This window comes from Abramis brama (assembly GCF_963993115.1).
Source record: "Abramis brama genome assembly, chromosome: 11".
Classification (NCBI taxonomy): Eukaryota; Metazoa; Chordata; class Actinopteri; order Cypriniformes; family Leuciscidae; genus Abramis; species Abramis brama.
In genome coordinates, this window is record NC_139973.1 from 3,799,170 (window position 1) to 3,822,070 (window position 22,901).

At 35.4% G+C, this 22,901-nt stretch overlaps 3 protein-coding genes across 9 annotated transcripts in view; 2 read left to right on the forward strand and 1 right to left on the reverse strand.

The window, feature by feature from the left end:
• Positions 1-284: 284 nt before the first annotated feature.
• sys1 (SYS1 golgi trafficking protein) lies at positions 285-3,381 on the forward strand. Of its 2 annotated transcripts, none has more exons than XM_084129439.1 (4): positions 285-448; positions 921-1,167; positions 1,684-1,751; positions 1,843-3,381. In XM_084129439.1, exons 2-4 carry the CDS (start codon positions 1,006-1,008, stop codon positions 2,081-2,083), a joined length of 471 nt encoding a protein of 156 aa, XP_083985565.1. In that variant the 5' UTR covers positions 285-448; positions 921-1,005; the 3' UTR covers positions 2,084-3,381. The 2 variants fall into 2 exon arrangements, with proteins under 2 accessions (XP_083985565.1, XP_083985566.1); XM_084129440.1 differs by having other exon boundaries at positions 289-553.
• A 1,178-nt stretch (positions 3,382-4,559) lies between these two features.
• Positions 4,560-10,042, forward strand: snrpc (small nuclear ribonucleoprotein polypeptide C). The gene is made up of 6 exons (XM_084129631.1): positions 4,560-4,612; positions 5,204-5,246; positions 5,340-5,448; positions 5,596-5,685; positions 9,220-9,324; positions 9,425-10,042. Exons 1-6 carry the CDS (start codon positions 4,605-4,607, stop codon positions 9,547-9,549), a joined length of 480 nt encoding a protein of 159 aa, XP_083985757.1. The 5' UTR covers positions 4,560-4,604; the 3' UTR covers positions 9,550-10,042.
• An 11-nt stretch (positions 10,043-10,053) lies between these two features.
• Positions 10,054-22,901, reverse strand: part of anks1ab (ankyrin repeat and sterile alpha motif domain containing 1Ab) — a 33,280-nt gene continuing 20,432 nt past the window's right edge. The window contains exons 8-15 of one of the 6 annotated variants that reach the window (XM_084129625.1): positions 20,520-20,651; positions 19,500-19,571; positions 19,275-19,358; positions 18,861-18,998; positions 17,752-17,931; positions 15,912-16,010; positions 14,386-14,483; positions 13,521-13,628 (exon numbers count right to left, since the gene is read on the reverse strand). In XM_084129625.1, coding sequence (XP_083985751.1) covers positions 13,613-13,628; positions 14,386-14,483; positions 15,912-16,010; positions 17,752-17,931; positions 18,861-18,998; positions 19,275-19,358; positions 19,500-19,571; positions 20,520-20,651 — 819 coding nt within the window. In that variant the 3' untranslated portion in view covers positions 13,521-13,612. Of the gene's footprint in view, positions 11,738-13,046; positions 13,629-14,225; positions 14,484-15,911; positions 16,011-17,751; positions 17,932-18,860; positions 18,999-19,274; positions 19,359-19,499; positions 19,572-20,519; positions 20,652-22,901 lie in introns of those variants that run through there. The other 5 variants (XM_084129626.1, XM_084129628.1, XM_084129624.1 and 2 more) reach the window with 5 other exon arrangements.

The following is a 22,901-nucleotide window of genomic DNA, read 5'->3' on the forward strand; positions in this document are numbered from 1 at the left end:
AGTATTTATAGTATATATATCAAAAGAGTACTTTATTCTCATAATGTTTCTACTTTAATCTCGAAATATTTCGACTTTAATCTTTTAATTAATTTTTATTTTATTTTTTGCAAATAAGGAGAAATAGAATAATAATATCAAGAAATTACATTAACTGAACCCCAATGTAATCATTTCCCCCATTATTTTCCATCGAAGAGCGGGATTATCTGTTTTGATCATAGACAGTAAAAGAAAGGTTTTGATGTGAAGTTTGATGATGTGTCGAATCAGCGCCGCGGGACACACAGATGAATGATGACGTCAAGCTCTGAACATCGGCTCAAAGTTTCGCATCCGGTTGAAATTACTATTATTAGCCTTAACATATAGCGTTCCCATCCTTAATTTTAAACTGTCAGTCGCCCAACTGAGCTCAGGATCGTATTACGGATGTGTCTTAATCAGGGTTTGTGTTTTCATTCCATTATAATACTCACAGACGGACGTAAACAAAGTCGCTAGTTAGCGCTGTTTTAGCTAGCGAATGCTAATAAACAGCCTGTTCGCCGAGGTATTTTACATATACATGCTTGTTTATTTATAGAAAATGGCATAAAGTTGACATTATAATAATTATATTTATATACCTATAAAATACTGAAGATAACACATTATTATTCTTGACTGTAAAATGTTTGAATGCTAACTAGTGCGTAACGTTATGTTGCTTAATAAGGATGACCAGCGGTAGGGATTTAACTTAGTCCCACTAAAATTGATTTCACTTTATCTGGGTTGTTTTAATAAGCTTATCTACGTTTTCGTGGTTACTAAGAAACAAATACCACGTTTTTGGAGATCTACCATGGTATTCTCAGAAGTGTGGAGGTCTGACAAACAAACTGAATTCTGCACTGTTATTGTTTTGGCATTGACAGGTTGAAACTCAAATCTTGGGGCTCCAGTTAACCCTCCCCTCCAGCCGGTGTGGGGACCTGTGTTGTCCCCCTCTTCTCCTGCGAGATGGGCAGTCATTTCCGCAGCTACATCTGGGATCCAATCCTCATCATCTCTCAGATTGTTCTCATGCAGTGCATCTACTACAGCTTCTTGGGTCTCTGGTTAGCTGGTGTTGATGGTTTGGTCCACACCAGTAGATCACTTGACCAGATATTCAGTTATGAGGTAAGAACCTGTCCAAATAGAGCTGGATGAAATATTTACAACAATCATGGCTTTCCTGAAGTAAATGTAATGTTAAGTGGCACATATTGTTTACAAGCTGTTTCCCAGGTTGAAACACTGATTGAGCGATTACATGAGACATGATAGATTTTAGTAAGCTGAACTGTTCCTTTTATCATACCATATGATGCTCATTCATGTTTTTTTAATGCTATAAGTTGCAGTAAAAAGGAAGAGATGTTTGGTTCATGATTAGCACTACAGCGATCTCTCTCACGCCACATAAAAGAGCATCAAAATGGTATTGTTTGTATTTCAGGATAAAATTGACAGGATCTGAAATCTAAGACTGTGGTTCTTATCAAAAATAACAAATCACAAAGCTTCTCGTGATTTTTAGATGAGAACAGTGTAGACTAATAGATCGATCTTGGCATTTAAAAATCAATATTGGTTCATCAAAATGAAGATATTGTTAATCCAGCCCTACAAATAACTAGTTTACTTTCTTTCAAGGTTCTTGGGTTTTCAACAACACTGGGCCGCTTATCTATGATGGCATTTATTCTGAATTCTCTCACATGGTAAGTTAATATTAATGTCTCTTATTCCACACAGTTATCTCACTTTTATCTGCCGTCTTAGGTCATTCTTGGCTCTGTTTCTCTTTCTCAGTGCTCTTGGCCTGTGGTTCTTCATCCGACGGGGAAAGCAGTGTCTGGACTTCACCGTAACAGTGCATTTCTTCCACATGATCGGCTGCTGGATCTACAACGCCCACCTCCCAGCCGCCCTGTCATGGTGGTTGGTCAACGTGGCCTGCATGGCCCTCATGGCAGTCATTGGCGAGTACATGTGCATGCGGACAGAGCTCAGAGCCATCCCTGTCAACACGGCACCCAAATCGAACCTATGAGGACTGTTTAGAGACAGATGTGGTCGGCGTATCGGCAGGGCTGGCGTGTTGACTAATGCTTTTCCAGGAGGACGAGCAGAAAGGACTCGGTTTTTTGGTGATGTATTGGTCACGTCACTGTATTTAATCCGGATGACACTTGAGATGTGGCACATGATGTCAAATGGGTTTTCAAGAGATGCATCGTATGAGGATGATGACTTCCCACAGCATTCGCATCATTTCAAAGGGACTATTGTAATTATATTTAGTAATTATTTAGGATTAACGGTTTTCATCATTCACGGATGGCTACGGAAAATATGAAAGAGATGATGTGCTCTCACCGCACAGAAAAGCATCATGTCTTATATGCAAGTCTTTATCTAAATAAAATGCAATATAATTCTGAATTCTTGGATAATGGATCATGTTTTATCAAGTCAACATCTTACAGTTACCAATGGCAGAGTTTCATTGACCCCAAATGCAAGTTTAAGTCAACATGAAATCAAAATGGACCCATTTACTTTCTTGATGGATGTTCCTGTTGTTATTGAGCATGTTGTTCCAAAGGACAAAATTAAAAGTGAATGCCTGCTTTTTTTCCTTTTCCTTTTCTGTCATTTAATATCCTAGTTCAATTGGAAATGTCACATTAAGTTAGTAAAATGGGTCTCAGATGCTGTTTAATGTTGACATGTTTACTTGCATAACATTTTGACCCACATGTCTGTCAGCTACAATCAGAATCCCTTTCAAAATTTGTTTGCAATGAGTAATCGCGTGATAAATGCTTTCGTTAAGTTAAAAGGCAAAACAGATCGACCACATTTTTTACATATACTCTTGCAATAAATCAGGAACTTCAATATATGTGTAAATGTATGATCCAGTTTGTCAAAACTGTGAGTCTTGGCTTTCATAATTTTTTTCCTGTTAACTTTGCAACATCCTGTTTCTTAAACACTTTCAAGCCACATAATACTGACTACTACAAAATACTATAAGAAAGTCTGTGAACTGTCATGCTTCAGGCTCAAAATATATATAAGAATTGGTAAAGTTGTTGCAACCTGTTAGACATTGTATTGTGTTACAGGCATTTGACCAATGCTTTTGCTTTTGGTGGAACTTTGTAGCTTTGAAAAACTGAACAACATAAAACATTAAAGTTGAACTGCTTAAAGCTGCTGAAGTAAACATAATGGCAGCTGCATGGATTCTCAAACATGTGGCAAAATACTCGTTGTTTTAAGATGTTAAAGTTTTTCGCAAATGTTTTGTCAGAATAAAACTATATTCTGCAGTGTCCCTGATCTGTTGAGCTTAAGAGTATTGATTATAGAGCACTTGGGTGAATCTCATGAAGCCTGGAAAGAACATGTCTGGGTGGGTCATATTTCACCCTAAAGAAATGTTTGCCTTTTAGGGCCAAAGTCATGACTATAAACAATTAATATAGTACACAAATACTACCATTATGTATAAATACAGCTTTAATAATATATATATATATATATATATATATATATATACAGTACCAGTCAAAAGTTTGGAAACATTACTATTTTTAATGTTTTTGAAAGAAGTCTCTTATGCTCATCAAGCCTGCAGTTAAAAAAACAACAAAAAAAACAGTAATATTATGAAATATTATTACAATTTAAAATAATGGTTCTCTTTTTTAATATACTTTAAAATGTCATTTATTTTTGTGATGCAAAGCTGAATTTTCATCAGCAAGTACTCCAGTCTTTGGTGTCTTATGATCCTTCAGAAATCATTCTAATATGCTGATTTATGATCAATGTTGGAAACTGTTGTGCTGCTTAATATTTTTTTATAACCTGAGATACTTTTTTCAGGATTATTTGATGAATAAAAAGTTAAAAAGAACTGTATTTATTTAGAATAGAAATCTTTTGTAACAATATACACTACCGTTCAAAAGTTTGGGAACAATAACTATTTTTTTTAAAAGAAATTAGTACTTTAATTCAACAAGGATGCGTTAAATTGATAAAAGGTGATGGTAACGATTTGTATTGTTAGAAATGTTTTTATTTAGAATAAATGCTGTTTTTATGAATAAATGCTGTTAACGTTTTACTCATCAATGAATCCTGAAAAAAGTATTCCAAAAAAATATATTAAACAGCACAACTGTTTCCATCATTGATAATAACTGAGTATCAAATTATCATATTAGAATGATTTCTGAAGGATCATAAGACACCAAAGACTGGAGTACTTGCTGATGAAAATTCAGCTTTGCATCACAAAAATAAATTACATTTTAAAATATATTAAAAAAGAGAACCATTATTTTAAATTGTAATAATATTTCATAATATTACTGTTTTTTGTTTTGTTTTGTTTTTTTTTAACTGCTTTTTTTTTTTTTTTTTGTCCTCTCCCAAACTCGGGGTGGCGCCAGTGTGCGCGCGCACGCGTTCGCTCAAACCCAAACAAAGACGTAAAAGGATTTTCTCAGATTCTGCTTCCGGTGGTTCTCGCCCCGCGCTGCTCCGCTGTGAAAATGCCGAAGTGAGTCTGTCTTTTATGTTTATTTCATACAAATATACACGATATATTATAAAAACAAACAACACGTCTTAGTCGCGAAAGGTTTATCAATGTATCTGGTGTACATTTCGGCATTTTAGAAAACTACATTACAAACACAGCTGCGCTTCTCAGACAAGAGCTAGCTCTCTAAGCTAAGTCGGCTTTTAAACGGGGTCAGAATATCTGAACTAGTGTGCTTGTTTTTATGTTTATTCACAGTTTAAATGCTTCAAATAGCGTTTTTCTGGAGGATCTAGTTTTTAACATAAATGTGCGAAAATAGAATTAACAAATGTACCATGTAAAAACCATTTATTGCACGTGAATTTCAGTGTCATTATATTATATTATTTATATGGTGCTCCAAATTACTTTCAAGAAGACTATGGTAATAATAACTACGTCCAACAAAATCATGGTACTTGTTACTTTTGTATGTGGCAGTACTTTACTAGGTATTTATTAATGAGCTGAAATTATCATTAGTGTCATCCCTGTACTTTAGTACCACTACTTTGTTTTTGTGTAATGTGAGTTTGTTTTGTGACACCAGTTTTTTCTCTCTTTCAGGTTTTATTGTGATTATTGTGACACATACCTGACACACGATTCGGTAAGATTAGCACTCTTAATCTGACCTGTTTAAAACGACATTCATTATTATATATGTGCAAAAGTTCATTGTTTGTATATTTAATCTCTGCAGCCATCCGTCAGAAAGACACACTGCAGTGGACGTAAACATAAAGAAAATGTGAAAGATTATTATCAGAAATGGATGGAGGAGCAGGCTCAGAGTCTCATCGACAAAACAAGTGAGTAAATCATATCCTTATGCATGTTTATCAAGACGTTACCACTGATTTATACATAATATGCATACTTGATATTATTATATTGATTCAGTTGATTGGGCACTAATTTCTTAGGCTCCAGTGTAAAGTAATTTTTGTGTGTTACAGCGGCTGCCTTCCAGCAGGGTAAAATCCCACCCACGCCGTTCCCAGGAGCCCCTCCGCCTGGCGGGTCTCTGCTTCCTCATCCAAATATTAGTAAGTTTCAGAGCTCTGAAATGTTGGCTGCCTTTCGTGGCATTCGCACAGCTTACCAACAGCCTTGTCCGTAGTTCTCAATGCTTTTTTGTCAGACTTTACAGGCAAAACCACTGGGTCTCATTCACTAATAATTGCGTGGATTATTTCATATTTGTACGCACTTCTCACAAAATCTCCTAATTCACAACATGTGCATGGATTTGTTCTTAACTGCATTCAAACATTAATGAATGTGGAGTACTGTAAATGAGCGGCTACGTGCATGCCATGAGGATAGTCATTTGCATAAAACACAGCCAAACAATCTCATTTAAGGGCTTTCCGCACATTTCCTTTCATCACTCTCGTCAAACATATGTCGCTCTCACCAGATCGTCAAGGCACATTCGCAAATCCAGCTCAAACACCATTTACACTCTCATTAGCCAGCTGTACACATGAGGATTTACGGTTAAGACCCAATTGAGCAGTAATGATGAATGAAGACCAGGAGTCAGAGATGCAATCCATCAAAAAATTAAGAAATAGTTTGCAGTTTCATCCGTTGAAGTCAGCTTCAACACTCAACAAGGAGTCTGTGGGCCGCTCTGCTCACACATCCAATACAGCCGTGATTATACTCAAACAGAGATCAATAATATGTCATTACTTCAAGTTTCATGATTCTGATCACACCGGTCTCATAATATGGTCATTCCACCACTCTTGGGAGCCATACAGGTGAAACTCGGAAAAATTAGAATATCATGCAAAAGTTATAATTTTGATGATTATGGCTTACAGCTTATGAAAACATCAAATTCAAAATCTCAGAAAATTAGAATAAAAAAAAGGTTTTTAAATACAGAAATGTCAGCCCTCTGAAAAGTATAATCGTGCATATGTATATAGTAGGGCTGTCAGTTAAACGCGTTATTAACGGCGTTAACGCAAACCCATTTTAACGGCATCAATTTTTTTATCGCGCGATTAACGCCTAGCAAACTTTGTAGTTTTTTTTTTTTTTGACATGCTTTTGCAACAACTAGTAACGTTAGTACAACACCACCGGATCTAGCTAGACCGGAAACAAAACAACAGGCACGCCGCACACACTTGTTTGGGCTTGCGAGCCGGCCAAAGAGTGGACGAGAAGCCGCGTCTATGGACAACTTGTATCGCACATCGGACGCGTACTTTCTCAGTTTATGGCCAGCAATAAAAGGTGTGTGTACACTCATAGAGAATAATGTGTTCGAATTTTAAATACGAGGCGCTTCGCTTCTCGTCCAGTGTGCGACCCCCTTTAACATTATGTTTTGAGTGGATGAATGATGAGCGCGAGACGCCGAAATGGATGCCAATAAGATTCTGAATGGAAAGTTTAATTTTAAAAAAGTGGCCAAAATGTTTCAGTTGACAAGACCAAAGTGATCTGTGTGTTTTGTCATTGTGAACTGAGCTATCATTGCAGCACGTCCAGTCTGAAATGGCCTACTACTTGATGGCCAAGCACACTGATTCGCTGATGCGAATTCTCCACCCCCTCGTCAATATTAGGACCTCGTCAGTATTTCTTTCACCCTTTTATTGATGGACAGTGTTACATTGTGTGAGAGATTATTTGCTCCAAGTGAGAATGTTAGTGTGAAATTGAACACTACAGTATGCCAATGTTGATTTCAAAAAGAAACATTTGCTCAAAGCAAGCCGATCCACTTTTCCATGTTGATAAGAGCATTAAAATGAGAAAAAATAATGGGACAAAAAGAAATCAAGAGACATTTAGAATAGATAAAAATGTGCGATTAATTGCGATTAATCGCGAGTTAACTATGACATTAATGCGATTAATCGCGATTAAATATTTTAATCGTTTGACAGCACTAGTATATAGCTATACTAAATATATTAGTTTCACCTTTTAATTTGAATTACTGAAATACATGAACTTTTGCACGATATTCTAATTTTTCGGGTTTCACCTGTATTCTGTAACAAAGACACTGAGAGAGACACACAGATTCCTCTAGGTTGAAGTCTTCAGAGCTCTAGATAGAGCAGCAAATATTTCCATAACATAGTGATAAGATGTACTTTCTCACAGTCAGAGGCTTGTACAACGTTCGTTCTTTATTCTATGGTGAAGCAGATGAAAAGTAAATGCTTTAATTGTGACCTTTAATTGTAACCTTGACTGCCATAGTAAGCAGAGAGAGTTAAAAATATGAACATATGTTATGAACATAACATGGAAAAACAGCACTTACAAGGCAGAAGACACATGAGGCTAAAAATGACTTTAATCTCATAAACCTCAAAAATGTATTTTAAATATTGAAGGATAGATATTGATTAATAATGTGATCAAAACACCGAGACGGAGCTCAGGAATCCGCCCCTTTAGTGTATGTCTGCGTTATTAAACAATCAAACCTCACCGCTGAAGCTATAATGCATTTTTTCTTCTTTCAGACTGTATATAATTAAATCTATTTAAGATGAAATTAAATTGTATTTATTTTTATATATAAATTATATTATACAAGTTATTTAATTTAACATGACTCATGATTTGTTCGTGAAAAAGTTCGTTTCACGCATACATTTTTGCATACGCATGCTTTGTGAATGAGACCCATTGTTTTTTAATGCACTGGTCAATTTTGAGATTTTGGCCTATTCTACTTCCATAACATCATCTTTAAGAACAGTGGAAAAGAAACATCCAAAATAAACATTTGAAGTGTTTATTTCATTACACTTTATCTATTTGCGTCTGTAAATTTCAGTAACAATAGATATTTTAAAGGCGTTTTCTCAAAATGATTTTTCTCTGCACTATTATCTATATTCTGAAGATTTACAAAGGGGTTTGTTAATGTATATCACTCGCCTGAAATACATTTTTAATTTTATTCCTAAATACTGATAAAAGAGATCCAAAATCGCTTCTGTGACACTAATTTGCCAACAAAATGAAACAAGAATTATGTACCTGGCTTAATCCATTATTTGGATATCTGGAAATGTATGCAATTTTGTGTAATTTAATTAGATAATGCCTCGTTAGCACATTTAAACATTTTAGAAATAGCCTTAGATGCTGACATGGCATTACATAAAACAATCTATCGATCCACACTAAATGCCTATAAATATTGGCATCATATCTGTCACCATGCTCTCTAGCTATTTGTCATATTGGTCAAACAATAAATTAAGAATTTACTTTATTGAATTGATTATATTCCAAGTTTTTGACATAACTTTACATTGTAAAAAAATATTGTTGGTTTAACTTTTAACAAACCTGGTTGCCTTAAAATGTTGATTTGATTGAAATGAAAAATTTTAGTTAATGCAATGAAACTCAATAGAAACTCAAAATATTATGTAATCTGAACCACATTAACTATCTAAATTGATTTGACAAAAGATAAAAAGTTGATAAATAATTAAAATATATATTTTTTTACAGTGTATATATAGTGTTTCTCCTTTTGAAGATTATGTACCAAGAATAAGATGTTTTTCTGTTTTAACTTGCAGGTGGACCTCCGAGGCCTGGCATGTTACCAGCTCCACCAATGGGTGGTCCTCCTATGATGCCCATGATGGGTCCACCTCCTCATGGCATGATGCCTGGAGGACCAGGTAAGATTGTTCAAATGCAGATGTAGCTAAGTTCATGTCAATGATGTCTCGTCAACAACAATCTGAATTTAATGTCTAAATTCCTCTGGCTTTCTTTCAGGTCCAGGTATGCGTCCACCAATGGGCGGGCCTATGCAAATGATGCCCGGGCCACACATGATGCGACCTCCTGCTCGGCCAATGATGTTGTCCGTTAGACCTGGTATGGTGCGCCCTGATCGATAAAACCACGGTGCCACGATTTCCCAAGACTCGGCCAAATATCTACACTGGTTTTACAGTCGATTGAAGATTTTTATTGCTCATTTGCGTTTTATGATGACTAATGCCTGCAGTTCAGGAAACAGTTCGCTCGAGTGACTCGGATTATGTCAAATTCCTGTAAAATTTAATGAACCTTCCATTGGCTTTCATTTCATATTTATGACAGACCAGAGGGTTACAAAGTGGATTTGTGTATGATGTGCATTTATTACGTTGATGGTTTTGTTTTTATTTACAGTTTTTTTTTTTTTGTAGCATTTTGTTTTTCATGTATTTTGAGAAAATAAAATGAAAAAACAACTTTTTTTGCTTGTTTTGATTTGGTCTACTTGTACAGCATTTAAACAGAAACACAGTCAACTGCATCTCGATTACTCACTATAATGTAATCAAATCAATAACAAACCAGCTGGTGTTGTAATTCATAAAATATGCTGAAATAAAAATGCAATTCAAACAAGAAAAAAGCATAGAGCAAAAAGTCTTGAATTTATTAGTTCAATGGCATTGAGATAGTATAATGATTGTTCTTTAAGTAAATGGAATGAACATACAGAATAGTATGAACATTCAAGACAAAAAGTACATTTAATCGACATCTTTTAATCGTAGTTACTTTACCTTCTACATAGGCCAACAGTGGTATTTTTTTCTTGTGTTGTCAAGTGCAAGCATTCAGCCCTGATCCTGGTATGTTTCTGACATCCTCGTACTCTTCCCAAACAGGGAAAACAGAGGACACTAATTTGTGTTAAATAGTTTGTCAATATTTGCTCAAATTATGTGAAGTTCAAAAGAAATTCAAGTGAATTCAAAGAGGAAGCGAGGGAGAAGTGTTGCCTGAGGGATTTGCATTTTTTTCCTCTTTTTTTCCTCATTTTCTGTAAATCATTCCTACTATTTCACTGCAGCACATGTGCCCACAAAACAACCTGCTAACTATAAAAAATAAAACGCTTCTTGTAATGCTTAGACAGCTAGGATATGTGACAGATGGCCATAAAGTGACATTTAATTCAGCTCTTTGTTTTCATACGGCAAATCAATAGCCTAAATATGCTACATCTTTGCTATTTCACAGTAAGATCATTGCATCAACCATTGATTTGATATTAATTTAGCTGGATTCCTCACATACAGTTAAAAATATTTTTGCTGATTTACATTATTTCTTCTCAACTGTAACGTTTCCATCTCAGGTCTTTGTTTTAAATACCAGAAATCTTCAACAAGCAGTTCTACAATGTACACAGAGTTCAAAAAGATCAAGAAACTCATTTTTCTTTTTTTTTTCTTTTAGGTATACGCTGCTCACGTCACTCACAAAGTCCTCCATATGAAAATAAACCACAGTTTAAGAGGAAACATTGAACACTAAAATGTCACAATGTTCACACAGTGCTCAGGAAAGAGAATTCCAGTTTTCCAGAAATTCCACAAAGTTCTGGTAGCTATTTGAAAATATTTGATTGAATCTCAAGGAAAAACTTGAGAAATGCCTGGATCATCCCAAAATCAAATCAAAGAAGCAAAAGAAACCTAATTTTAGGACCATCATTTTTTTTTCAATGTCATGATAATTTAGCAAATTCCTCCCCAACAACTTTTTACCAAATTAAGATATATTATTATTGATATTACGATATAAATAGACTACATTTGTAGAGTACAAATGTAAGTACACATTTTGCTTGTATCTGTTGCATTTAATTTATGCTGACTTTAATACAAAAATTATAACGCTTTACAGTCATGATGATTTGCAGTGAATAGTCCTAAAAATAGGCTTCATTTGCTATATGCGAAATCTCTCCTTTGATTTTGGGGTGAAATATGACATTGCTTTATGAGATTCAATCAAACTGAATATCATGCTGATTCATATTTTAATATTTGATATGTCACGTCCATTTCCACATCACCAGCAAATCAGTTTATCAGTTGAGTAATGTCCTTATTCAAGTTCATTTTTGCAGTAGGAGCAACTTTGGACAATCCGTTTGGTACGGCAGTTAAGTGCTAATTTTGTATTTATATTTCTCTCTCGCATACTCACTCAATTTCTTCCTCATTTGGACTCACATAAAGTTTCACCTGATTCCCCTTCAATTCACACCTTGGTGTCCGGAAACTTGAAAGGTGGAGTAAGCTACACAAGGAAAAATATATTGGAATACAGAAATGGGAATGCTCTAAGAGCCCAGACAGGACTGCTGATTAAACTAGAAATATTGGTAACATTTTATTTTAATGTGACGAAGTTACACGTTACTACACGTACTTACTATAGTAATAACAGTAAATTATGCATAATTATTATAAGTAACTAACCCGAACCGTAACACTACAGCAAGTAGGCTACATGTTTACTGTTTAGTATAAGTAGGCTACATAATTAATACTAACGATACTCAGACTACTTATTTTAGTAAGTAGCCTACAATTGAACTACGTCACCTTAAAATAAAGTGTAACCGAAATATTAAATGTGAGACAATATTTCAGAAATATGAACACAGTAACAAAAAATACACGAAGCTCACGTTACAGGATGTGATGGCATGAGTGAAATTAATCTTGAGCTATAGCCTCTTTGGCAATTATCAGTTAGGAAATGGGACAAAACAATGTCAAACGATGGTTGTTAGTGCGAGAGGATGACAGCGATGTCTGGATGCTGAGGATGTGCAACACAGTCACAAAGAAATTACCACAACTTTAACAGATAACTCCATTAAACAGGAGATGAGAGACAAACACTGCAGTTCAAAGGTGAGTAACAGCCAGAATCAAACCGTCCTTTTCCACACATGAAGAATAAAAACAGCCACGTACACACTGCAACGATTTGAGACTGACAACAACATTTAAATGAGAAATAAATCCGCTAAATTATCATTCTGAGTGTGTATGATATACAGGAGTCACTCCGGAACGGGCAAAATCGACCGTTGCGAAACTGTCACCATAGCAACAGCGTCTAGCTGGCTATTTTTATTTTATTTATTTTTTTTTATGTCCTGTATTTTTATGTTTGGTGGGAGAAACTATGGTGAAGATAAACTATTGAAATATATTAACAAATCAAGACACACCTCAGTTTCTGTGGTTTTTCCAGCACCTCAGAGAGAACAGTCTGACGTGATAATGACGTCATGCTGTTATTAGCATACTAGTTCGGTTCGGTCGCGTATGCTACGCATATTTAATAAAATGCGGTTGTCACTATTTAAATGTTCCGTGAGTGAATCTGTTTTCAAAATGCAGTTGTTACTGCTGTAATAACAGAACTGGGGGTAAAAAAAAAAAAAATCGTAGCCTATTTAGCCGCAGTGTGAACATGGCATATGAAACAAGACAAAACATAAAACTTGGGCCATTTAGCCAAAGTAAAACAGTAGATTTCTAGCATCTAATACACTGAAAAAAAAATTTTTTTTTTGTTTGTTTGTTTTTTTGCGTGAATAAACAGTGCTGCAAACTTACAGTGGTTTTCCAAACGTTCAGTACATCACAATATGCATAAGGCTGATTGGACCTTTTTCTCTCTCTCGCCTTAGTGCTTTTTTTTCTTTTCTTGGCTTTCATTATCTTCTCTCTAAAGATAACTGTCACCATGGGAAATCTTTTACAATTGAAAAAAGTAACATTTACTGTTATTACGTCCACGGAAATACTTTGTCTTATCTTTCTGCAAATGACTTCTCTCTGGTAACTAAATTTACGGAACAAATCATCAATCACAAAATGAACATAGAGGTTATACACACACTTATCATGTGATGATAACAATGTAAAGTTTCAAATATAGAACTCTACGGAATAAAATGGATTCCCTTGTGAGATAAAAGGTCATTAATCTAATTGCGTCCCTAAAACAACGAGAAAACAGAATGGGAATGTTGTCTTGGTTATTCCATTTTCTTGGGGCTGTATTTTACTCTTCCTAGTAAAGCTGTATTGCATTTCAAAAAATCCCAACCTCTACACACTCTAAACAGGCATAGTCTTTCTTCAGAGGGCTTCAGAGCTGCAGATGCCTGGTAAGAAAAAAGGAAGCACTGGATGTGAATCGAAATTACAGACCAACTCTTGTGAAAAACTGAAGAACTGCTGGGGGGGGGGGGGGGGGACATGGGTCCAACTACGGGGGGAAAAAAGTGATCTAGTGCTACAGGGTTTGAGGAGCGTTGATGGGAAACGGCGTTATGTTGCATTCATGATCGTGAAAGTACGTAAACTTGAAAAACAGTACTAGTATTGCTGTTGCAGTCAAGAGTTTGTTGATCTACTAATTTCTAATACAGTTCCGCCAACATGTCCATCCAGATGAGGAGATGTAGAAATGCTACAAGTATCCGAGCTACTCGATAGGACTCGGCGCCTACACATTGGCTCAAGTTCGGAGCTTTTGTGATAGAGAACCCTCTGGTACGAGGGCCAAACCGTAAACATTCAGCGTAATGTATAAAATAGCGAAGCTTTCAGAGGCGACTTCGGACCATGACGGAAGAGTTTGAGGAGGCTAGTTATACGGCATATCCAAGAATTCCAGAAAGCGCTCATTGGTCAAGACGACAAAAAAGGATGGTGGAGGCGTTCGGCTCTCCGAGAGGGCAATGCAGGCAAGGACCGGGGTCGGGATTGGCGTGGGAAGTAGTCTTGCCCTGAGGGAGGCTACAAATCACAGTGAGAAGGCACGGGGCACTCAAGTTTATGGGGCGTGGGGTTGAAATAGGGCATCAGGCGGGATTGGACAAGGGCCGTGCCCTGCTTCAAAAAATGGTGGTCTCATACTTGGTGCTACTCGAAGGTCTGGAGGAGTCCCGTGGTTCGAAGAGCCAACTGGTGCTGCCAAGGGACTGCAGGTCCGTTTCCGGCTCCAGAGGGTCGATCTGCCGGAGAAGTAGGAGCGAGGAGTGAGACTGCAGGAGAGAATGGCAGCCAACGGAAACCCACATTTCACACAAGTGAGGAAGTGGCCGTTGTGGATGAACACCATGTAGGAGAAATCACCGTAGACATAGACAACAACACTTATGCTGGTTTGAGTGTATAAACACAAATGCCTGGAAATAGTTGCTCATTTTTTAAAGAATTTAAGGATCCATTTACAAGAAATTTTGAGGTAAATGTGTCCTTTCAAATTGCACACAGTCTTCGTTTTAAAAGTAGGGTCTTTAAGAAGGTCGCCTGATAATGTCATTTTGAGTTTTTTCCAAAAAAGTGACGATATTGAGTTGGATAACAAAAAGTGTAAATGTAAGATATTTGTGTCAATTTTAAGTATTCCTTAAAACGCAATACTTTGTTTTTGAAAAGACCTCTCAATGACACTGTTTGGCGACACCAACGAAAAGTTCCACTATATGAAACTCCCACTATGTGGAATATTGTTTTCTAATAATTTCAAAGACATTGCTCCAGGCTTGGCAAACCCAATTGAAGAAATGTGTAGTGATTTGTGAAGTACAACTATAACAGCACAAATCTCCCGAAAACATGTCTGGGTCACATTTCACCCCAAAATCCTCATCAATTAAATTTTGCTTAAATTAAAATTAACCATTACAATTTTGTATTATGACATTAAGACAATTGTGCACAAAAGTTTCATTACCGTAATGTCAATGAACGTTTTACTTTGTACTGTATTACTGTTAGAATTAAGCAATATTAAATTCACTACCACTAACAATTTAAATAACATATTGCCATCTATCTATCTATCTATGTATCTATCTATCTATCTATCTATCTATCTATATGTGTATGCATATATATATATATAGAGAGAGAGAGAGAGAGAGAGAGAGAGAGAGATACTTTTTTTGATGCTTAATTATCATCAAAATAATGTCAAAACCAATTTTGTAATCATAATTTTCTTTATGCAAAATATAATATCTTATTTTTCTTATTATTCTGGAGTGAAATATCATCTGGACATGTTCTGGACAGGTTTTGTGAGAGTCAACTAAACAAACTTTATTTATATCAAGCACATCTTCAGGCCAAAACAAGATTTTGCCAATGACACAACATATCCTCATCCTTGGATTATACATGATTGCAACCTTTATATCATCTTGAATCTAAAAGATTGTCCTTATACCACATTTTAAATTTGTGACCTGTTGCTAGTGTCAACCAAAAATGTACATGGGGGAAAAAAATAGGTGGATAACAGTGACAATTGGAAAACATAACAGGAAAATTAGTAAAGTGAATAAGTGGCAGGGAAGAGAAAGCCAGAGAAGTAGCAGGAGGAAGAGTGCTGGAGAATGTGAGGAAGAGGAAGAGAGAGAGAGAGAGAGCAGAACCTGAACTCCAGGGCTGATAGAGGGCAGCGGGAGGTAGGAGGGGCGGTGGGCGGAGCACGTGTGACAGTAACAGCAGCGGTATTCAAGCACAGGTGCACCCTGGGAAGGAGGACCGGGCAGAAGCACAGAGACATAGATTACAGGCTTACGGCAGCAAAGTAAAGACATTTAAGACATGAAAAGTATACTGGGACTGGAGGTGACGGGACCTCTCGACACAATTAAACCCGTTCCTTGAAGTGGGTCATTCCTACTATGCAGTATATATACCACTCCATCATATATGTCTTAATATATTGGATAAACAAAGATAGAAATCATATTAGTTTTCTTTTATCACAGCATCACAATTAAGTGAACATGAAGGTGAATTTTAAATGGGTTCACTACCTTGGTTTTAGCTTCTAACGTGAAAAACATATTCAGAAATATTCTAAGTTTTGTTTTGCAAATCTGCAAAATTCCTTTTTCTGTTTTTGGTTTAAATATATATTTTTGAGTGTCTCATTCTAAAACGTTCCATACAGTTTGATGAATCTACAGAAATTAGTATGATATCAACATTTGAAAATACGTTTGAAACAATACCAAAATTAATTTATAATTGAACAAAATTGGCCTGTTCCTCTTGTTGACAGCTATCTATCAAGCTAACTATCCCTTGCTGATCGATGGCTAACTTTAGCTTTTTATTTTTTACAAAATGTTTATTGTCTTGCAATTCTGTAAATAATCTAATCATATTTAATAAAGACCAAAACAAAACAAAATTGACCCAAGAATTCAGCTTAAGCTCTAAATTGTGAAATAAACCAACACTATAATTCAGCAAAAAATAACAGCTATTCAAAATCATTTCCATATTGAATTAGAAACAAATAAGAATGAAGCATGTGCTGTGAATGTATTGAGTTAAAACTGGCTCAAAATTATTCAAATGTAATTGAACCTTAGTTAGGGTAGATGCCATATTTAAACTGATTTAAACAAATGCAAATTAAGCCATTAAATATGACAAATATGATATATTCTGACTAAAGTCTACTGATTCTGGGATAATTAAGTCAATTTAGGTTTCAAGATTTATGGACAGCATCTGTGACAAGCTGTTGATTAACACAGACAATTATTTAGACTCCTCCACAGTTTGTATAAGCTAGCAAAAATTATGTTTACAGTAATGCACTCATAATAAAGGACAATACATTGCAATAGAATAACCTTTAAAATACAGAAAATAAACATTTCCGAGTAAAAAGACATTAAAAGTATGCAAAAAAAATTATTTTCTTCCTCAGTATTTTTGTCTTGTTCTGTTTTACTTTTTTTTTGGTTTAAAGCATAAACTCTCTTAATTTTGATCAATTTATTTCAGAAAACTAGACTTAATAACTTAAGTAATTTGAATTTTGCTTCTCAAGTAAATGTATCTTGATTTAAAACTTTTTTAGATATTTGTAGGCTACTGGAAAACCAGACACAAATACTGAGGAAGAAAATCTTTTTTTTGCAGTGCATTTACGAAACTTCATCCATGAGTAGTCCGACCACTATATGTACGATTAAGTCAGCTTTACAGCTCAAATAAAACACACTTTGTACAGAATCAGAAGAAGTGTTTTAACAAAATATATAAGCTGCATATTTCTGCTTTTAAACCCTCCTGAATGTATTGCCCTATAGTCGCCCATTGTAAGTGCAATACTGTAAATTCTACTTTTTACTAGCTGAGGGAACAGAATTTTCTGTGGTAATCAAAAACGTGAACACAATACATTCATGATGCAAAATTCATCCTTAATCACCCCCATGAACGTATGTGTGCCGAACTCATACTCACGGTGGAGCGGCGCACACTGTTGCGGGACTGAGAGGTGGGCCTGCTGGTCTTGGCTTCTATGATTTCGGAGGATGGACCAGCATATGAACTGTGACGACGGGACTTCTGTGCCTGGAGAGCCATATGATATGCTACCTCAAAAGCTTGTCCCAGCGTCAGGATGATCTCATAGGTCTGTGTCTGAACAGAAAACAGCCATTAGTTGAGTCAATAAATAATAACACAATATGAGTTTTCACTCTCAGTAAGGCTATAAAAAGCAAAAAGTGGCAGAGGAAACTATATTTGACCTGACAGACAAACCTCAACCTGTAAGTGTTACTCATGTGAAGAGGCTAGCCAATCACAACAGAGCTCATTTACATAAAGCAGTCAGATATGTAAATGTTAAATATTATTTTGTCTAGTTTCAATTCAGTGTCAGAAATATAAAATCTAATTAAAATAAAAATAATAAAATGCATGTAAAATAATAAATACATTCCATATGATAATTAATAAAAACTAAATTACAAACACCATGACACCTTAATATAATAAACGTAAAAAATAAAAATAATAAATACATTCCATATGATAATTAATAAAAACTAAATTACAAACACCATGACACCTTAATATAATAAACGTAAAAAATAATAATTAAGTTACTAATAATCATAATAAAAATGCTGCTAAAATGCGGGTAAATAAATGTTAAATTAAAAAATAAATAAATATCTTGTCTAGTTTCAATTCAGTGTCAGAAATATAAAATCTAATTAAAATAAAACTAATAAAATGCATGTAAAATAATAAATACATTCCATATGATAATTAAGAAAAACTAAATTACAAACACCATGACACCTTAAAATAATAAACTTAAAAAATAATAATTAAGTTACTACTAATAATAATCATAATAAAAATGCTGCTAAACTGCAGAATATGGCAACTTTAACCATAAACTTTTTGTTTTGTCATAAATATTGCTTTACTCTCTATAATCAGCTCTATAGCTCACTTAAGCTAAATGGGGTCCATTTTGATTTCATATTGACTTTAACAAACCCGTTTCCTAACCCTGATTGGTTCCCCAATAAAAGAGCAGATAAAACAACACACACCACTTCTACTGTAGTGAAGACATGGCAGAAGTGAAACCCAGACTTCAGGTCTTTCGTGATGTATGCAAATGTGCAAAGGTCATCCGGATCCTGGGCCGCGCATGAGATGTTCTGGATCTCATGCTCTGCAACCAGCGCCTGCAGAAGTACAAACATATTGAGTGAATCCCTCACAATTTTCAAACATCCGCTAAAAACATGAGCACTTAATTAATTCATAACCACACAGGCCTATGTAACCATATATAACCATAATCTATCATTCATGTCCGTGCCACAAATAGTGCGGGACGGGTTACTGTAGAGCAAATCTCACTGATAGAGATGCTTGTCTAAAACACTACTAATAAAAAGAAACGTTACGGTAAACCAGTGTTAACTTGTGTTACAGTAAGTTTTGGAGGTTGCTTTTACCTTGGTGGCTGCGTCGACGAACTTGACTCCTTTGTAGGTGATATTCAGTATTATGACAGGACCTTTCCGGTGATCCTTCGATTTCTGGTGAAAATTAGAAGGCAGGAAAAATCGAACTGTTTAACGGGCCAAATGTGTAAACACAAACTGAGTTACTTACCAACAATTTAAGACATGAAACAAATATTGACATATTGGCATATTGACTAATATATGCATATATACCCTTATTCTAGCACAGGCCTCCTGTGTAGATTCAATTCCTCGTAGATCTCGGATGATCACAGACCCTAAATACTGGAAAAGGAGAAAGATTGGAGAAATATATTTTCCAAGAGTGGTATATGAGAGAAATTTACATTCATATGCACGTTTATTTTAGCAGCCTGCAAATGAGAAATAGTCCAATGAATTCTATCTATCTATCTATCTATCTATCTATCTATCTATCTATCTATCTATCTATCTATCTGTTGTGTTGCTTCATATTTTTGTTTAAACCATGATACATTTTTTTCAGGATTCTTTGATGAATAGAAAGTTGAAAAAGAGCAGCATTTATTTGAAATAGAAATCTTTTGTAACATTATAAATGTATAAATCTATCGCTATTGTGCTAAACAGTACTTACTCACTCAGTTTCATCTCAGGATTCACATTTTAAAAATAACTGATGGTTCAAAAGAGCACTTTAATTTTTAATGTGGTGCTCATTAATGGATCTTTTATTTATTTAAATGTAGACTCTGTTTTGATCTTGAGCAATGCTTTGGACAATGCTTTTGGGGTTTGAGCCGCTCTGACACATAGTGACACATCACACATAATGACTCAGGTTGAGTCATTTCCTGATCCCATTCCCCATCATTTCCTGTTCTCTCTCTAATATCCCTTGGCAAACTTTGGCAAAATTTTCTGCCAAAAAAAAAAAAAAAAATTTTTTTCCTTAAAGCTGTTAAAAATAAAACTTATTTTTGTAACCCATTGTTAAATAAGATGCATGTCAACTTGTTTGATTAAAACAAACAAACATGAAAATAATATTTTCCTCGGATGGCCTCATGATGTCTCAGGGTGTATAAGAGCAACAGAGGGAAGTTACTGTCATGCCAACCCTTTGTTAAAAGTAACAAAGTAAACCGACCCTTTTCTATCAGTAAAAGTTGTAAAAATGTCCAGATAAATCTATAAACTGACAATCTATAAAGGTGTATAAACTGACAAATCCTCATAGAAAAGACTTACTCTGGCCTCATAAACGCAGGACTCTGTGATAAGTTTCTCAGGGTGATGATGCCAGGTGGAGACAGTGGTATATGTGGCAGAGTGGCTGGTAGGGCGAATATTTAGACGTGATTGACGATCTGCATGGCGGTCCTAAAGGAAAACAAGTGAAATCTGTGTCAAGGTCACACCGACAAAAAAAATATATATATATATATTCAAAGTGGAGTTACATTTAATGTTATTTTGCAGCATTTTCCTATTGTTTCTCCATAAATTTCAAAGCATAATGAGTTTAAATTATTAAACAAATTTGCCTTATTTAAAAACGGTATAAATGATTAATATTCTGTGGTGTTCAGAAGTGTTGCTGTGCCCTGTGGTAACAGACATCAAGAATGAATTCTTCTCAAAGACCTCGTAACTATTTCATCTAGGCTAATTTGTTAGAGAGCATGTGGAAACATAAATAGTAAATATAACTAAATATGTTTCATTAAAAATGAATATTTAGTATTTAAAAAAGCACTACAGACACCACAAAATGTGCCCTGACATTTTCAGAATATAATAATTATATTAAAGAATAAGCAAACAATACTTTGTGTTTTCAGTTATTTTAGTCCCAAATTTTTTTTAATTTAAATTAATTTGGTTAAAATGTCAGTGCATTTGAAAAGAATGACTGCAAAAATTTCAAAGAATTACAAATGCATCAATGCTTGTTACGAATTTTGTATTTTAGTTTTTTAGATTTGCCTAAAGGTGCAGTAAGTGATTTCTGAGAAACACTGATGATATCTGAAATCAACCCAATCAAACATGCCCCTCCCTTCATTGCTCCGCCCACAACGTGCATGAACATCGCGATTAATCACATCCAAAATAAAAGTTTGTGTTTACATAATATATGTGTGTGTACTGTGTATAATTATTTTGTAATATATAAATACACACATATGCATGTATATATTTAAGAAAAATGTGCATGCATTTACTGTATATACCTGTATATTTAACACCTATTTATCATAGCTGAAGCAAAGCAAAATACAATTAGGGCTGTGCAACGATTAATCGCGATTAATCACATCCAAAATAAAAGTTTGTGTTTTCATAATATATGTGTGTGTACTGTGTATAATTATTTTGTATATATAAATACACACATATGCATGTATATATTTAAGAAAAATGCGCATGCATTTACTGTATATACCTGTATATTTAAATAAATAAATATTTTATAAATAAATAACACATTTTTCTTAAATATATACATGCATATGTGTGTATTTATATATACAAAATAATCAAACACAGTACACACACACATATATTATGTGAACACAAACTTTTATTTTGGATGCGATTAATCGTTGCACAGCAATAATGCTTGCAAAAAATTAAGCAAAGATGACAAATGAATGACAAGGAAGACCAAAAAATTAACATACAGTACAGAAGAGTACACCGATGAGCCAAAACTTTTGAGGCATGGACTCGTTAGCAGCAGATCCTTCATGTCCTGTAGGTTGTGAGGTGGAGCCGCCGTGGATCAAACTTGTTGGTCCGGCACATCCCATAGATGCTCAATTGCATTGAGATCTGGGGAATTTGGAGGCCAGGGCCTTGAACTATTCATCATGTTCCTCAAACCATTCCTGAACAATGTGTGCGACAGGGTGCTTTATCCTGCTGAAAGAGGCCACTTCCACCAGGGAACACCACTGAAGGGGTTTAGGTATAGGTGGCACGTGTTAAATTTACGCCCACATGAATGTCCAGTCCAGCAGAACATTTCCCAGAGCATCACATTCACTCCACAGGCTCTTTGTGGTGCCATCCCTTCCCCAGTTAAACGGCACACACGTACACGGCCGTCCATGTGATGTAAAAGAAAACAGGACTCATCGGACCAGGCGACCTTCTTTCACTGCTCCGAGATCCAGTTCCGATACTCGCGTGCCCATTGTAGGTGCGTTCGACGGTGGACAGGGGTCTTCATAAGCACTCTGATTGGTCTTCGCCCCCACATGTGGTGCAGTGTGTGCTATGACACATTACTCCCATAACCATCATTAAAATTTTGTGTGACTTGACTTGTCCTGTTAGCTCAGACCAGACGGGATAGCCTTTGTTGCCCTTGTGCATTGAGGCGCCAAACACCCTGTCAGAGATACTCTGACCCATCGCCTTGCCATAACAATTCGGCCCTCATCAAAGTCGCTCAGATCTTTATTCCTGCCCACTTCTCCTGCATCAAACATGTTGATTACGAGAACTGATTGTTTCCTTACCATCTAATCTACTCAGACCTTAATAATGTGGCCTTGTTAAGAGATGATCAATGATTTAGCTGCACCTGTGACTGGTCATAACGTTTTGGCTCATAAACAAGCA

Coding starts and splice junctions, on each gene's coding strand:
- snrpc (XM_084129631.1), top strand. Junction 5,449..5,595: donor GAGTCTCATCGACAAAACAA/GTGAGTAAATCA, acceptor TGTGTGTTACAG/CGGCTGCCTTCCAGCAGGGT. Junction 9,325..9,424: donor CATGATGCCTGGAGGACCAG/GTAAGATTGTTC, acceptor GCTTTCTTTCAG/GTCCAGGTATGCGTCCACCA.
- sys1 (XM_084129439.1), top strand. CDS start 1,006: ATGGGCAGTCATTTCCGCAGCTACATCTGGGATCCAATCCTCATCATC. Junction 1,168..1,683: donor ACCAGATATTCAGTTATGAG/GTAAGAACCTGT, acceptor CTTTCTTTCAAG/GTTCTTGGGTTTTCAACAAC. Junction 1,752..1,842: donor ATTCTGAATTCTCTCACATG/GTAAGTTAATAT, acceptor TCTCTTTCTCAG/TGCTCTTGGCCTGTGGTTCT.